Below are 13,345 nucleotides of genomic sequence, written 5' to 3'. Positions count from 1 at the left end.
GCAACAACAACAGAATCAGAACTCCGTAAGCAAAAACACAGGTTGCATTTTTGCCTTAGCTGTACCTCTCACAGAAATATGGCAACATGCCAATGCCTCCATCCGCTATGAGTATGCAGGATATTTGAGCACCACTTAGCAGCCATACTCCAGCCTCAGCGAGGTTATCTGAGAATTTTTCTCGGCCCCATTCAGGGTGTCATATACAATTTTTGATATGTCTGCATTGTCAGATATACAGAAATGTTCCAAGAAGAAACTGCAGTAAAGGAACTTTAATTTGGCATGCCACATAAAATGCGCACAAAAATTTCCGGGAAACATTATTGGCAGACGCTGGCCGTAATATATAATCAAATGTTTCCACTTGTTCAGAAATGGCCAAATGAGCTGTAAGTTGGGCCCTAATTTGGCAAGTCTCAAGAGAAATACTCTTTCCAGAAGAAAGTCACAAGACTCTATTTTCAATAATTAATTTAAATTAATAGATATTTTTAGCGCTCCCATTGCCCAACTGTTGCCTAGCAGTTGCGCTGGTAGGCCATAGTAAAGTCAGCTATGCCGCTTTTAGGGTATGTTAACATCTATTCTATAAGCAATTGTTCATATCATTAGCAAGCAATACACGTAATTGTTCGTTGGGCACAAACTAGAACACGTCTGGCTGGAGTGCTTGTACACGGCATACGTGCCATGTCAGAACAACCGAAGGGGAGTAGACACTGTGTTCTATATATTAAAGTGGTTGTAAGTTGCCTCAGATGTATAAATAAAAATAGTCTGGACGAGCTGCGTCCTACTATATGGCAGCAATAGCAATGGAAGCCAAAATTGAAAGGTGCAAAGCAAAATGCAGCTCAATAAACTAGGCGCAGATGCAGATGCTGAGATGGAGACAAGCGAACGGTGTAAAAAATTGTCAGACAGTCGTACAATTTAACGGCTTTTGTTGCATAAATCCAGCAGGCAACATTTGTTATGCGATTGCAATCTATCGCACAAAATGCCGCCGATTGTTGACAATACGAATCGAGTATTCGTATGAGTGTGAGTAGAAGTATGAGTGCGAATACGAGTACGAGTATGAGTAGAAATACTATTCCAAATGGCAACAGCTGGCTGCAATTGCGCAAAAGGCGTTGATAATTTATGGATGGCGGTAAGAGCACAGCTAAGCACAGCTCAGCACAACACAGCATCCCCCAAAGTCGGCACTGTCAATCAGTCAATCGGGCACTCAGGCATTTCGGCAAAAGAAAGCTGACAGACAATTATAGACACTAATAATAATGATAATAGCAACCACAGCGGCAAACAAAGCGTATTAATATGACAACAGGTTAGCGAACCTTACCACATTTGCATACATATATTTTTATTAAAGGGAAAGAGAGAGAGTCAGAAAGAGAGAGAGAGAAGAGCGAGAGAAAGAGAGAAAATAGCAAGAGAGATAGAGAGAGAGAGAGAGAGAGAGAGAGAGAGAGCAAATAGCGAGAGAGATAGAGAGAGAGAGAGTGAGAAAAGAGCGAGAGAGAGAGAGAGAGAGAGAAATGGCATAAAAGAGCGCGGCTAAAAAGATTGCCGCTACGCGCGTCTGTCGATCGGCCAGATTCCAAGCCCCAAAACACACCAAGAGGTGTTTATTATGCAATGAGCGTTTTTTTCATCAACTTGACAAACTGAGCCGTGAAAACAAACGACTTGGCTCCACGTTTTGCTTTGTTTTACCATTGTGCTTTATTATTTTCTCTTTGTCTCCATGTCTCTGCCTACAGGTGATTTTCATTTGTCTCCGGCGTTTCGGTATCGGTATCTGTATCTTCAGTGCGTAGCCTGAGAGCCAGTCCAAAACGACAACCAATTCAAAAAATATTGCATGTTTTACATAAATTCTGTTGGCTGGCCATAAAAATGCCTAAGTCACATAATGCACACTGATTCTAAATGAGACGTAAAAGTTAATTCTTGGCAGAAAGTCCTATTTTTAACCGTTCCCACTTTTGTTCAATTCTAATTGTTTCAAAAAGAAACCGATAATTTACTATGTCGAGCCCATTTCTCTTTTTCTGTTTCATTTTCACTGTTCCAAAAATGCTTCAATAATTTACTGTTTAGTTCTCACTGCCCCGTTTTGCTTCATTCCCACTGTCCACTCTTTCCTTTTAAAGCCTTTACTGTTTCGTATTTCATACATAACAAGAATATTCATATTTACTTTGAATACATCGCCAGAAATGCAGCAAAACAGCTGGTCGAAATGCCAATAGCAGCAGGTTGTATTGTGCAGTCGGCAGGTTCAACTGCGGCAGAAGTTCAGAGCTTTATTGGGTAAGAGCAGCTCCCACAAAGTTTACACAGCTGAGGCCGCCTGGGGATGACTTGTAAAAAGGAAGTCGGGTCAAAAACAATATCTGTTAATAATGTGCTTGGGTGCGTTGAACCTTGCCGTTGTTTGGTTTGCAATTTGACGCTGCACAGTTTGAGGCCTGTCAGCACCAAAAGATCTTTACCCGAAAAAGAATTTTTGACGTCCGTAAATGTACAGTTAGACGGTTAAATATACTTTTCACAAATGGGCGGCACACTTGAAAGCTAAATACATAATATCGCCAACATATTCACAGCATTTTTTAAAACTTACTCGTCGTGTATCTTTGCAGACACTCACCCAAGAAGCGCCTGGACAAAAATAAATAAATAAAAAAAAAATGGTATCGCGAAGAAAAATATTATCACGTTCGCGGGATGATCTAAACCTGGATCAGACGTTTACGCAACAGGAGGAGGAGGAGGATGTTTGGTATCAAAAAGATAAACTCTACAAGGTAAGTTGCTGAGCACAGATGATCTAATGAGCCGTTCGATGCGGCAACAATAATTAAATGCAATTCATTAGCATAACAAAGAGATGGATAGATATGTTGAATGTTAGTTAGAAGTAGAAGCTACCGAAAGAGGCAAATAGAGGCCATGGCATGAACACGACTTGAACAACTGACAGCTCAAGAGTTTGGACTTCCGCTTGGCAAGTTGCTTGGTCTTCTATGATTTGTGGCCATTCTCTACTGTGGCTTCTATTCTCGACACGTGCAGCGGCCGCATTGAGGTCAGCGTCAGCATAAAACGCACTAAACCTTAGACGCAGGCACTGTTTGCTGCAGTTGTTGTTGTTGTATTGACCAATTGCATTAATTACCGTTAGGCCATCGCATTGCGTTGTGCATTTTTAATTTGCCTATGGCCATTTTTAAGTTGCCGCAACAAAAACAACAGCATCAGCTAAAAGCAACAACTAACAGCAAAAACAACACCAAACAAATGCAAACGTAACCCTAATGTACAAGCCCAGCACGAGCTTGACTTAAGCTGAGTGTGTGTTGCATGTGCGTGTGTGCGTGTGTGCGTGTGTGTGTCGTCTGTCTGTGTGTGGTCATTTCATTGATTTCGGCCTTTAAACAACAAAACAGACAATAAAATCAACGCTATATAGCTCCATCTCACTCTTGTCACGTTTATGCGGAGCATAGCATGATTTATCTATCATGAATTCATAGTGCATAAGTATGTTAGCATATCAGCTGACATATCCAAGCACACTCTTGATTAATTAATTAATTAATGCATGACTTAATTAATATTACAACATTCGTTTTACTTTATCCTAAATGGTTTTAGTTACTTAATTACTTATAGTCTAGCCTACTATCTAATCAAAATATTATAAAATATGACATGATTTATCACATCAAACTCTATATAAATATATAGTAAAAAGTTCTGAAGGAAAATAAGGTAGTTTCATCAGGCATTGGGTAAAATAATGTATTTAATAAAACTTTAGACATTTGGATTTGTTTCAGCCATATATTAAGAGTGAAATAATAGTTAAATAAGTAAATTGGACTGCACATGCTCGTAGATAAAAAGTGAACTATTTATTATACAAAACAAAAGTTAATATTTTCATAAAATTATGCAAAAAACTTGTTTAATTCAGTGGAAATTAGCCATAACAAGCAAAACTTGAGATAATAATACATATATTAAAACAAAAATACATTTAAACGCAAAACCAAATTCATCGATTATCATAACTAAAAGATACGTTTTTTATATTGCTTTATATTTAATTTTATATGTATGTAAGTCCCGAGTTCCTTAAAGATTTAAGCAAGGGAGGGTCCCATTTGGGGCATTCTTTAAATATTGCTAATAATAACTAATAACTAGTTTAATAACAATTATAATAATACCTTCCGCTCATATTCCTCTTTTTTATCACAATACTTGTCCACGCATAAACGTATAATTTGTCGCCGTTTTTCAGCTTTATTTTTGTCAAATGCCGCTGCTACCTACACACTACTTTTTGGCCATGTTTGCCATTGTTGTCACAAATATTATGTTTATTATTATTTAACTGGGTTAACTGTAGCCAGTGAACAGTTTAAACCAATCAAAGTCGAGCACCTTTTATGCGCCCCTCCATCAAATTTATGGGTCCTAAAAAAATTTGTTTTCAAATGGTTTTGCATACAGCCTCACCCAGTTCATCAAAATGTGACGCAAAAAGTGAAAAGCCGCGCGACACTTTATTTTGTGTGTGTATCATATGCAGCATTTGGCTTAGAAAATGCGAAAGCCCACGCGCTTTTTTTGGCTTGAAAACGCCGCTGCATTGTGCAATTGGCGTGAGCGTCTATATAAATCCGTTTAGCCATACAAAAGGCGTCTAGTTTTTCCCATGAAAATGGATACAAAAAACACAAAAAACACACAAATTATGGCAGCATTTTCCTATTGTAGTTGCTTAGCTTTGAGGGCCCTTTTGAATTGACTAAAGTTTTGTTTGGTTTCTTTTCCATTTTTTTGTTGTCTTTAGCTGCCAGGCATTTATTGAGCAATCTGTTTCTTATTGTTGTTGCTGTTATTGAGCCTATGCTATTTTCAATATTGTTTACAAATTTATTAGCTGGGAACGCAGCCCAAGCCGCAAATGGCTTGCATTTTCTGCATATGCAGCCAAACAAAAGACCCAGGCAACGAACTTGTTTTTGGCCTGGCAAATAGAACGAGCCTGCCGCTGTTTTGTCTACCGTTTCTTCTTTTTCTTCTACTGCTTCTTCTAGCTACTTTTCCACGCAGACGAAAGTGGCATGAAAATGAAAGTTTCATTTTCGGCAAGCTGACAAGTTTTCGCTTCGCCTCGCTCACTCGCCAGTTGTCGTTGTTGCTTTGCCGTTTTTCCACTTCCACTTCCATCCGCCTGTTTGGCCACTCGTTCACCTGGTTTCGGTTTCGCTGGCACGTTCGCCAGAGTTGTACAACAGGATTGTTCGCCGCCGCCAAAAACGCGTTGGCGCAAGCAGGAAAAACTGCACACAGCACACACACACAACACACACTCAACACACACACATGTCACTTAGCGCGTAATTTAACTCTTAAACGTGGGGGCCCACATCTGAATGGAAAATTTGCCGCCTCGCTTTTTCATGCCACTACATCAAGAGTCTCTTTACAGTATGCCTTATAAACAAGCAGTTTTCCTTTTTTCAAGAAAATTACAAAAAAAAAAATAAAAAAAAAAAAATCTAGCGCCTGCCTGCATTGAATTTCCGGCTTGGTGAAAACATATTGATTGATTTGCATTGTGTGCCGCCTGACGGAAGGCACCGCCAGCTATTATTATAGCTCCCAGTTAGCCAGCGTCGAAACTATGCATGAAATTAGCATGAATTTGCTTAGCCAAAATGAAGATAAGAAGAAGCTAAGCAAAGACAAACGATCCACTTGATCGCAACGCTAAAACAATATTTATTTTGCCATCGTTTACGGACTTTGAAAATGGGTCAGACGCCATTTGAAGTTCGCACTCGAATTTCAAATAATCAACATCAGTTTCTTTTGGCAATTTCTGTTTTTTTTTTTTTGGCAATTTCTTTTAGCGATTGCAACCTGTCACAGTTAAATAGATTCATCAGCCCATAATAATTCGAAATGATGATTATATATTATATTACAACAAAGATTGCCGCGCGCAGCCACCAGCTAAATTCATTTTATTAAATGTCAACTTTGAGAGCTCGGCGCATCCGTTGGCAGCCTCTCCGACTGCACAGCGCGGTTGTGGTAAAGTCGTGACTGCAAAAGTTCAACAACATTTTACACAAAAAGTGCAAACTTAATAAACTTAAAAAAGATTCTCAAGAGTGCCACCAAACTGACGACCTGCACAAACTTCCGTGCCGATTGCACTTGTGCACGTGTTTTTCTTGATGTTGTTGTCGCTGTTATTTCATTTTTTGCTGCTGCCGGGTGTCAATTATAGAACTTATTAAACCGCATCACAGGCGCAGCGTTAGACAAGCTGCTTTAATTACAACTTAATGGCACTTGTGCCCTTTAAAAAGAAGCAAAGCACACAAAACACAACTAAATTAAAGTTTGTGCAACATTTATGACATGCTCTTGAAGGCGTGGTAAAACACATCAACCTAAAAGTTAGGCTCGTATTCGTTCAGTCATTAAAAGGTCGGCAGACGGAAATCTTAATTGAAAAAAAATCCCCCTTGCGTTTTTTTGCAGATATGCGTTGAGAATTGTGAAGCTGAGTTCAGTCTAATTATCTTGAGCTTATAAATATTATTTCAGCCACTTTTAGGAAGACAGATCAAGCATATTTATGCTCAACTTGAAAAAGATACTGATCAACAACTCATTCTTTGTCCGATACTGATGAGAAATACATATTATATGCCCATCTTGAGAAAGATACCAATAAGCTATATACATGGATTTAATAGAACAGAACGATAGCCTGTTCATATAATACATCATACATATTATCAGAATTCCGAAAGATCCTATAAAGCATCGCATCTTTACAGGCCAAGACTGTTGCATTGTTTATGGATAAATTAAATCATATATTAAGTTTTTATTATACCCTTATAGATATAAATCGTAAGACTGTGGGGGCAATGTCTACAAGGGTATTACAATTTTGGAGTGCCGAATATATCCTCACTTTCTCGTTTAGTTCGTAAGTCTATTTTGAAGACATTTCGCATAGTTATAAAAGTTAATGTTCATTTCATTAGATCTTTTCTAATTAACTCTTCACAGACACTGTGAAAGTCACGCTATTTCCATATTTAGCCTGAATTAATCATTTTTGCAGCTCACTTTGCTTTTATTGAGCTGAATTCTAGAATGTAAGCAACTGCTCATTAAACCAACGGAGTTTTTTCTTTAATCTCAACGTTAACGTTTTCTAGTTTAACATTTCATTGCTGTGGCTGTATTTCGCAACAATTATTTTTTGCATATGCTAAAACGCCTCTGTTGTGGACTAACTAAAACGCCTGATTAGCCATTTGCGTCATAGCCAACGGGTAAAAAAATTTATACATATATATATACATATATATAGATATATATATATTGGTTGTTGCTTTAAAATTTCATGCTATACATATGTTCGATAATAATTTGCATAACAAATGTGTGCTTATAAAAACCAGTTCAGTTGCTTTTTAAGAATCGATTGGCATTTTGGCATATATATACATGTGGCGTATATCAAAGCTGTGCTAATTTTCAGGCACTGCAAATATTACGTATACATAGCAAACACGCGCCAGTGCCGTGCAACATGCCCAGCCCAGGTGAAGCGGGCTAATTAAAATCAATTGCAATCAACAACAACAATAAAAAGAACTAACATAAACAATCAAGCACAAGCTGAACTTCGACATTTTGAGGTCGTTTCATACAAATTTCTGGTTGCCGAAGATGTCGGCCTAGAGATCTATAATAAAAACAACAATAAGTTGTAACTTGTTTTGGCCACACTTGAGCCTACAAGATTCTTTTGCCAAGCAGCCAAAATAAAACCTGTACAAAGTGAATCTGCTTGAGCGGCTCGAGGAGCTTGAAGAGCAACAGAATCTATGCGAGTTTGAAGTGAAATCAAAAGTGCTGTCGACTCGCACATACAGCAGCAACAAATTAAAGCTAAAGTACGCCACACACACAAACAGATACAAAGCCAAAAGCATACGAAAAGGTTAACAAGTTTTACTACATGATTTATTTGCATTTTTAATGTACGGCGGCCTGGCCCGCTCATGAAGTGGTAGCCAGCTGGATCAGAGAGCTGCCTAAACAACTTTACCGCACGCTCCGCTCTGTACTCCCATATAAACTATAACTTCTCTCCATGTAGAACTAACAGACGTTAGATACATATTTGCCTGCCTGAGTTTTCATATATTTTGAAGGCGGCTCTGAACTCTGCCCGCAAATAAGTATACGAAGCTGTGGGCATGTTGGTTACTGGGCTAATGGCTTTGTTTATGACCCTGTTCTTTGTTCGGGTTAATTGAACTCTTTTTTATGTTGCCTTATCCGTTCGCCTGAGCATATGGGGCCATTAAGCGGCCAGCTGTGCGGCGCTTACAGCCTTGATTTTCTGTTTGCGAGAGCCTCACAAAAAGTACACACACAACTTAAATCAACTGAAGTCATGAACCAGTTCTTTATTAATTTGTGCTCTTTACAGCACTGTTTTATTGTGTGTTCGTATGACAACGCAGAGTGCGCCAACTGGCAACACTTATAACTCCATATTAATTGAAAATGAATAAAAGAACAACTTTTTTTCCTAAGCATTAATCCTTTTTTATAGTTTTTGTTTAAGTTTTTATACTTTTTATTATTTTAATTTTTTTTTTTACCTTCCTGAAAGTTTGGCTAGCATATTAACATTTTTCCGGCCCTAATTCATTCGAACGTTTAACAAATTCATTAGAAAGCCAATTAAATATGTTAAATGCTGAATTCGAACCTTTTTTGCATTTATTAAATTGGGTATACGAAAATAAAGTTTAAAAATAGATGTATTTGTATTTTTTATCTGTTTAAGGCCTATTTCACCAAAACTCGTTATGCGACCTGTCTTTAAATTCACTTCTTCCCAAACACAAGTTTCTGTACTATGGTTTTCTTATATAAGGTAATTTAACTACATTAATAATTTAGACGGATAAGAAAAAAGGGATTTTCTGAATGCCAAAAGATGCCTTTAATATATACGTACGAGACAGAAAGATATAAAATCTAAAAAGGGGCTTTATTTATAAGAAAAAAAAATAAATAAATAACTCTGAATGTAGTTTGATCTTGAACTAATAGATCGTTGTATTTAATTTTATAAATTATATTAATTATTTAAAAAAAAATTATGTGATTACGATTTAAGTATTTATTAAACGGCCCCTTTAGAGACGTACACATATATGTATATACTTATGTATATGCATGCCTGCCTTAATATAATATAACTATATCAAAATGTAAAATATGCGCTGTGCACTTAAGCATGACGCAAGCTCAAGCGAGTTGCATTTTCATTTCTTAGTGCAATCGAAAGCCTTGCAGCACTTTAAATATCTGTACACAGGCGAACACACACACACATGTGTATGTAAGTAGAGATATAAAATAGCAACAAATAAAAGCCGTAAACACCGTTGTCTATAATTGTATATGTCTTGCTGCAACACGACTCGCTGGCGCGCCAGCATTTGTTTCGTGCCAAGCATTTGCTCCGATTTGATTTTAACTTTTATTTAACAAACAACAACAACAAGAGAGTCGCTTGTAATGGCAGCCAGCAACAACAACAACAACAATAAAAGCAATAGTAAAAGTAAAGTGAGTGAAAAACAGCTACGTGAAAAATAAAAGCACAAACGCAAGCGCCCAACAAGGCCGTTCACTTTGGCTGGCAAAAAGTACACATAAACACATACACACACACACACACTATGCTGGAAAGTGAAAATTGCAGGCATTAGTTGCATTTGCAAGAGTTGCAGCCGTTATACATAGATATTTTTCGGTTTTTCTTTTATCTGCAGCAAGTTACTCGCCTAAGTCTTTTGTTTTTTTTGTTTTGCCATTCAGCATGCTCGTCTTTTCTCACTCCCTCTCTTTCTATCTCTTTCTCTCTCTCTCTCGCAGGAACACATACAGGAAGTGCTGGACAAATGGACTCAAATCGATGATGAGATCTGGGCGAAAGTAATTGTCTTTGAGCGCAATCGCCGCGTGGCCAAGGCATACGCACGTGCTCCGGTACTGACCATCAATGGCTCCGATGATGGCTTCGATGGCATGCGGTAAGTATGCAAATAATTGGGCTGAGCTTCTTTTTTTTAATTACCCAGCCGAATATTTAAATATAAAACAAATAAAAAATCCCAGCTTATGCTGCCTTTGAGCTTATGCGTAAATCGGCTGCCCTTGACCCACTGCGAAGCGCAAATCAGCAGGAGATGTATTGTTTTTGTTTTCTTTGCCATAATAAATGATTAAATTACACCAGATGTTGCTCCCAAATGGGCAAAACGAATGAAACTTTGCGCGCCGGCAACAACGCCCATTAAATTGATGGTGCGGCATATTACGATTTAATTGCCAATCCGAACTTGTAATGCCAAAGAGGTTTATCATAGAAAAAACAACCGAAGAAAAAAATAGCTATGTACTTATAAGAGAACCTTCAGCTAAATTGTGGAGCTATGCGAATGCAAATTACGACATTTGTGACCTCACCGCTGGCGGCAATTTGTAGCATGTGAAAATGCCCGAAAATAAAACGAACGTCAACAAGTGAAAATGTTTTAATAATTGCGCGTATTTTTATAAAATGAGCGATTTCCGTTGCGCGCCAATTTGAGCTGTTTGTTTTTATTTTTATTTTTTTGTTTGCTAAGAATTCTAGTTTTTGGCAAGCAGTTGCTCGGTTTTGACTGCAGTTGCTGTTGCTGCATTTGAGGCTAATTAGCATATTCCGTCTCAAAATGATTTCGTCGTTGCGTGCCACAAATTGCAAATGCCAAATGCTTTTGACTCAATTGCCGTGGCCAATTGCCGCACAGCCCACACATTGCAAGCAGCGAGTGCTTCGACTCCCAGCCAAATGTCAAGAAGTCTGCATAGTGAATTGAAGTTTACAAGTATCTCATATAAATGTATATATGTGTATATATATACCTCAATATGAGGCACTTCAATGCGCAGCGAATGCATAATGCATAAATGTGCTGATTAAAAGTGAAGTCAAAAAAACAATTCAAGTTCGTAAAATGTAATTTGGTCAGAAGCAACAACTGCAACAGCAACAGAAACAATATCAGCAACAGCAGCAACAACAGCAGCAATAACTGAGCCCAAAAAAGGGCAACGCTTCCATTTGTGTTGCAGGCCGGCTTCCTTTGTGTACCCCAAAAAACAACAACAACAAAATGAAGATGCGCTGCCAGTAAAATGTCAACGGCAACAATAATACTTAATAATAACAACAAAAAACGAACAACAAACAACAACAATGACTGTGGCGCAAAAATTAAATTAAATAAATTAACGGCTGCCATCGCCTAGTAAATTTGATATTTTTCAGGCGTTAAGAAAACCATGTAAAAGTTGAGAGCGTGTGCGACTGCCACGAAACGGCTGAAGCAAATGTGCAACAATTAAGCAATAGCTGGCATATAAATTCCCTGTAATTAATATAAAGACACTTAAGTAGTTGTAAATAGTACGATTAATTATAATATACAAGAATAATGCTGCCCGATTGATAAAAAGGCCACCCCAGGAACATAGATTCCAACTTCGTGAAAATCGGATGAGATTTGTCCGAATTATGGAGGTAGAACATTTTAAACTATATGCGGTTAACATGGACAAAAAGCCAAACCTTATGCAAATCCAGTTTTAATTAAAAGTGTTATCTAAGACTGTACACGATATTTGAGGGTACCATTTTTAGATTAAGTTTGACCCTTTATGACACTTTATGGGGTCGGAGATTCTGTATTCTGCTTGTCATATATATATGCACAACACTATTTTACTAATTTAAGCTAATCTCAATAGCTAGTGCAAGCGTTTTCTAAGCCTAGAGAACGTTTTATAGAGCCCAACTGAATGCTTTCAATTTTGATCTAGCTGTAAATCTGGCATACACACGCTCAATTGTGTACACATTTCCAATATGTATACAGGGTATTAAAAGTCAAATGAAATTACATATAATAAGGAAAGTCATTCGTTTCGTTCGTGACGAGGTCATCAAAGATCTGCAGATGCAAATTGCAGTTGTCATTTTGCGGCAGAGGATCCTCTTTCTTTTTTTTCCAGTCGTTGTTGTTGTTGCTGCTGTTGCTATTGCAGCTGTTGTCAATATAGTTGCTAATGCTGTTGGCTACTTGTTCATGTCAGTTACAGGTTAAATATGCCCAGCACAGCAGCCGGTGGATTAGTGTAGAGGGGTAAGGCGGCTAAATTGCTTAAAATTGAAACTGATTTCGAGTCGAAAGTGTCAAGTTAATCAATTGGCATGCCGCTGACTTCAAACAACTGAGGGTTTACGTGTGTGTGTTGTTTTTGTTGTGTGTGGTCTGCCTAGCCGTTGTCTGTTGCCCAGCTCTTGTTGTTTAATTAGCTGCAATTGCTGCTGCTGTCAGCCCTTGTTAGCGTTTAAGTATTTCCTATTTCTTTTCTGCATTTTTTAGCCATTTGCTGCTTGTCAGCTTAAAAATAGGCAGCCCATTTGAATGCTACATAGATCTGTTTATCATGTGCATGGCGCATTTCATTCCACACGCAACGTTTTTCACGCGAAATCTGGCTAAATGCAAATGAAAGCGAATGTAGTTCTTTCAGCAGAGCCTCAAAGACCACTTGTGAGCTTTGGCTTAGCGATCAAAGGCGTGCTTGAATGCTTCAATTTAAGCTGAAAATGAGTTTTTATAGTTTTTTTTTATTGAGCATTCTTAAACGCAAGCCCGACTTTTAACTATTAAACCTGTTCCGGTCAGACTTTCACTTTGAAGCAGCTATCAAAATTTCCTGAACTATGTATGTTAATGCGTATTGAACGTGTTTATATGTTGCTTGTGGCCAGATTTTGATTGTTCACATATAATTAGTCATGCTTGGACAAGAAAAACTAGTATTTAACATCGTAGAGCAGCTGGAATTAAAAATATATATGCAGCATAGCCCAGACTGAAAAGGTTTTTTTAGGAATTCCTTTACTATAAATCGAATCTTAGGCTAAACAGCGGAAATACCAAACTTGACATATATCTTCTAAAATAGAATATATATATGCATTTGATGTTGGAAGAACGGGGTTCAGGGTATCCCCTAGTGGGGAGCTCCCGACTAGAACCTCTTACTTGTTATATATAACTTTGATCCCGAAATGTAGCCCGCATTTTGTAAGTGAAAATATCTAAGGCTGAAAATGTTTACAATACAGCGGGCA

General features: G+C 37.8%; 1 protein-coding gene across 2 annotated transcripts in view; it reads left to right on the top strand.

Moving 5' to 3' along the window:
* The window catches only part of LOC6635960 (uncharacterized), a 31,598-nt gene that overhangs the window by 8,767 nt on the left and 9,486 nt on the right, over positions 1-13,345 (top strand). For both annotated transcript variants that reach the window (XM_032436369.2, XM_015168759.3), the window contains exons 3-4: positions 2,661-2,825; positions 10,030-10,187. In XM_032436369.2, the coding sequence (XP_032292260.1) occupies positions 2,709-2,825; positions 10,030-10,187 (275 nt within the window). In that variant the 5' untranslated portion in view covers positions 2,661-2,708. The remainder of the gene's footprint in view (positions 1-2,660; positions 2,826-10,029; positions 10,188-13,345) is intronic.

Source organism: Drosophila virilis, chromosome 5 (assembly GCF_030788295.1).
Source record: "Drosophila virilis strain 15010-1051.87 chromosome 5, Dvir_AGI_RSII-ME, whole genome shotgun sequence".
NCBI classification, from domain to species: Eukaryota; Metazoa; Arthropoda; class Insecta; order Diptera; family Drosophilidae; genus Drosophila; species Drosophila virilis.
Note: the sequence above shows the minus strand (reverse complement) of the source record. Positions and strands in the feature narration are given on the sequence as shown.